This window comes from Myotis brandtii, unplaced genomic scaffold (genome assembly GCF_000412655.1).
Source record: "Myotis brandtii unplaced genomic scaffold, ASM41265v1 scaffold581, whole genome shotgun sequence".
NCBI classification, from domain to species: domain Eukaryota; kingdom Metazoa; phylum Chordata; class Mammalia; order Chiroptera; family Vespertilionidae; genus Myotis; species Myotis brandtii.
In genome coordinates this window covers 213,260-217,621 of record NW_005370182.1, presented here as the reverse complement: position 1 = coordinate 217,621, position 4,362 = coordinate 213,260, and the positions used below count along the sequence as shown (strand labels likewise).

Genomic DNA, 4,362 nt, shown 5'->3' with positions numbered 1-4,362 from the left:
CTCACGGCAGTCCGGGGGTTCGTCCGAGTGGTCCCCGCAGTCGTCCTCCGTGTCGCACTTCCACCAGAAGGGGATGCACTTGTCGTTCTTGCACACAAACTGGAGGGCAGGTGGGCGAGAGGGGTTGGTGGGGGTCTGGGGAACTCGGAGGTTTTCTTTGAGGGGCTGGGATGTCTCACAGGAGAAGCAGGGTCAGGGTATTTTGGGGGGGGGACGAGCTGGGTTGAAGGCTGGGATAGGATGAATGCAGGAAGGCCAGGTGAGGGGGCGTCTGTGTGGAGGCCAGGGTTGGGGGTACTAGTGAGGGAGGGTCAGGGTTAGGGTGTGGGGGTGTTTGTGTGAGGTGACGGGTGTAAAAGTATTGCTGTGGGGAGACAAGAGGTAGGCAAGAAATGTGGGGGTGTTAGCGTGGGAAAACCAGATGCGTGAGGACATTAGAGAGGGTGTTGGGGTCCAAAGGAGGAGAGGGGGCACTGGTGTGGGGGCCGGGGGATCAAGGCATGGCTGAATGGGGGCCCAGGGGGACCGCCTCACCTGGCTTGCCGTGCAGTTGGACACACAGGTGCGCCCGTCGCTGCCCAGGTAGAAGTTGGTGGGACAAGCGCACTTGTGGCCGCCCCCGGGGGACAGCAGGCACAGGTTGCTGCAGCCGCCGTTGTTGACCTTGCAGGGGTGATTGGGCACTGCCAGAGGACGAGGGGGTCAAGGGCGGCGACTGGGCCCAGTGGACGGCCCACCGCTCCCGAGCCCCGGCCCCTGGCAGAGCGAGGGCAGTGCTCGCTGCTAACACTTGCTCTGCCTGCAGCGGCTGCCCAGCCTCTCTCCTGGGCCGAGGGGAGTCAGAGCCAACCTGCTCTCCCAGGAGGGAGCTGAGGCCAGAGAGAGGAGCGAGCCTCTCGCGGCCAAGATGAGTCCAGCCTGCAGCCCACGCTGCCCGCCTTCGGGGTCCCTGCGCCCAGGCCCCCCCTGCTTGATTGGCCTCAGGGCCTTGGGGCTGAGAGAGTCCAGGGCGGGACCCAGGTTGGGCTGAGCTGTGGAGAGCCGGGCCACGGCCTGTCCACAGCCTCTCGAATCTCCCGGTGCTGGAGAAGGGGTGGGCAGGAGCCCCTGGGGGACTGAGGGTGCCGACCGCTGGGATGAGATGGGGCCTTGTGCGGCTCACCTTCACCTGCCCCCGGCCCGCTGCGACTTACCGTCGGGCTGGCGCAGGGCGTGGAAGACGTGCAGGTCCATGGGCCGGTGCAGCGTGCTGATGAGGAGGGTCTTGTTGGCGCCCGTGGTCTTGTGGGCTCGGTTGATGGACTTGGTCTCCCAGTCGGTCCAGTAGACGTAGTCCTCAAACAGGGTCAGTGCGAAGATGTGCGGGATGTCCTGGTTGAGCACTGCGGACGGGGAGGGGACAGGTCAGCAGCCCCCCGAGGTGGGTGCCCGCCTCAGCCCCAGATGGCGCAGTGGCTTCCTAAGGTCGCACGGCTAGTAAGTGGCAGAGCTGGAAGCCCGACCCGGCCTGTCTGAGCCTGCTCCTGCAGCACAGCATCCATGGTCTCCCGTCAGGAAGGGGGTGCTAGAGTACGCCGACCCCAGGCCCCACGCCCACCCGCCTCGGCCGTCATCTGGAACTGTGCGTGGAAGGGGTCCTCTGGCCGAGGCCGACCCCCGGGACGCACCCTGCGGGGCTCGGCCGTGCCCTCGGGCTTTATGCCCACTCTTGCCCTGGGTCCTGGTCCCTGAGAGCTTCAACCCCAGCCCCATCAGGGCTGCGGTGCCCGGGCAGCCTCGCTGGCACACTGACCAACGTGACGATTGGAGCCGTCCAAGCTGGCAAACTCAATGTAGTCCTCCCGAGCATCGGCCCAGTAGATGCGCTCCGTGACGTAGTCCAGGGTCAGGCCGTTGGGCCACGTGATCTTGGTGTCCACGATGACGCTGCGGCCAGACCCATCCATGCCGATCCGGCCGATGAGTGAGTGGTCGCCCCAGTCTGTCCAGTACAGGTACCTGGCAGGAGGGTGGGCAGTGAGCCCGAGAGATCCAGCGACTGGTCCCTCCAGCTCCCACCTGCATGTTGGGGGCGGGGGGCGGGGCCTGGCCGCCTGCCCCCTGCTTTCACCAGCTCCCAGCTCCCGCCACTCCCAGCTCCCTTACCCGTTCTGCACATCCACCACCAGAGCCCTGGGCTCACGGAGGCCAGAGCTGACCAGCACTGTCCGGTAGGCCCCGTTGAGCTTGGACACCTCGATGGTGTCCCGGCCTTTGTCGCACCAGTACAGGTTGCCGCCCACCCAGTCCACAGCCAGCCCGTCGGGGTTGCTGAGGCCGGTCCGGTGCAGCACCTTCGGGTGAGGGGGGGAGAGCATGAGTGCCCTGCGTGGGCCCCTCAGCCGCAGCTTCCCCGTATGTACGTGGGGAGCGTGGCTGTGAGGACAATGGAAAACCCAGCCTGGGGCCTGGGGCGGCCGAGGTGCGAGGGAAGGGGTCTCTAAATGAGAGACCCTCACGCCCCCCACGGCAGGTGCCTGAGAGCACAGGCGTCAGGGAGGCCAGACACAAGGGGGGTCTCACTGAGGATCAGGGAAAGAGCAAGAGGAACCTCCCAGATCTTTCGCTGGGTGTGGCGGAGGGGGAGAGGCAAGGCCAAGCAGAGTCACGGAGGGCTCAGCAGGAAGGGGGAGGAAGTCACTGGGGTAGGTGCGTGGGGAGAAGGGGCGACGGCCTTGGAATAAAGAGCGCCCCCTGGGGGCTGGATCTCTGCACCCTGTAGGGCAGCTGGGGAAGGGGCCCCCCCGGCCGCACCTGCACGTCGCTCCCGTTGAGGTGCATCCTTCGGATCATGCTGCCCTGAGTCGTCACATCCGTCCAGTAAATCATCTGCTCGCGGTAGTCGAAGTCCAAGGCGACGGCGTTGTTCAGGCCCTGCATGGGGGGACAGGTCTGACTGTAGACAGGAGAGGGCGGCTGGAGCAGCCAGTGAGCTGGGACGACCACGCCCCGCGGGAGGACGGCGCTCTGGGCCCCGGGCAGGTGCAGGGCGGAGGCGGGGGCTCACCTGCTTAAGCAGCGTGTAGTTGGAGCCGTCCAGGTTGAGCTTGCGCAGGTAGTACCGGTTGGCGAAGATCAGAAACGGCTCCTCATCTGGAGACAGAGGAGCCTGGCTCAGCTGCGAGCTGGGGCCCATTCTGGTGCCCCTGGTCCCGGGCTGTCGTGTGCTCGCTGTCCCAGCCCTCCCTCCACAGCACCCAGCTGCCCGGGCCACCTCACCGGTCACGGCCTTGCAGCTGTGGGGGTCGCCGCTGCGGGGGGCGTAGCCCTCCACGCACAGACACTTGTAGCTGCCGTGGGTGTTGATGCAGAGCTGGCTGCAGGGGAAGGTGGTGCTGCACTCGTCCACGTCAGCACACGTGCGGCCGTCGTCCTTCAGCCGGAAGCCGGGGCGGCAGCGGCACTGCGGGCACAGGGAGCCTTGGCTGGGGGCCGGGCAGGGGCCGGGCCTCCCCGGGGGCTGACGGCCCTTGTGGGGCTCTGGTTCCCTCCACTAGGAAAACCCAGACTCGCCACGGGAGGCAGGCAGCACACAGGCACTGAGCCAACCGTGCCAGCGATCCGGCCCTCACCCAGCGAGCCACCCTCCCCACAGTGAGCACCCCCCCATGACCGCCATGTGTCCACTTCCACAGGCGGTGCTCAGGCCTCAGCTGGGTGACCCTTGGGCACCACTGGACAGAGCTGGCCATGCTCCTCGAAGTTTTCCTCACCTGTTCTCAGCCCCAGCTGCTGCCCCGCCCCAGGTGCTCAGCCAGTTCTCCACCCCTCCCCAGCCCTAGGCGGCCAAGCACCGGGCTCAGGCCTGGGCTTCTCGTTTCCATCCATGCTCACTCCCTTGGGAATTGGATCCAGACTCAGGGACTTAAATGTCATCTCCATGGCGATCACTCCCAGTTTCGCTCTCCCGTCCAGCCTCTCTCTTGAATGGCAGCCTGGGCATCGTCTACTTGACACCCACATGCCCCCTGCTCTCTTAGCCTTTCTCATGTGGGCCAGCAAAGCCTGCCACCGCCCGCCCGCCCGGCTCGGTCGCTGCTGCAGGAGCCCTCGGGGGTGGATGAGTGATCGAATGGGGGTGGAGAACAGAGTGCCCCTCTGGCTCGGGGTGTGGAGGCCCCGCCCTGGGCCGGGGCACACCTTGAAGCCGATCTTGAGGTCCTCGCACTCCTGGCTGCAGCCGCTGAGCTTCCGGCTGAGACACTCGTTGACGTGGCAGCCCCGCTCGTCCGAGCCATCGCCGCAGTCATCCTGGCCGTTGCAGAGCAGCGCCTCGGCCACACAGCGCCCGCTGCTGCACAGGAACTGCGAGGAGGCGTAGCA

The 4,362-nt window shown here is 66.4% G+C and overlaps 1 protein-coding gene across 1 annotated transcript in view; it reads right to left on the bottom strand.

Annotated features, from left to right (window-relative positions):
• LRP1 (low density lipoprotein receptor-related protein 1) overlaps positions 1–4,362 on the bottom strand; it is an 80,347-nt gene that overhangs the window by 12,204 nt on the left and 63,781 nt on the right. The window contains 9 exon segments of the mRNA XM_014550053.1: positions 6–99; positions 535–683; positions 1,194–1,382; positions 1,793–1,998; positions 2,146–2,333; positions 2,794–2,913; positions 3,047–3,132; positions 3,259–3,442; positions 4,180–4,362. Of these exon segments, the coding sequence (XP_014405539.1) occupies positions 6–99; positions 535–683; positions 1,194–1,382; positions 1,793–1,998; positions 2,146–2,333; positions 2,794–2,913; positions 3,047–3,132; positions 3,259–3,442; positions 4,180–4,362 (1,399 nt within the window).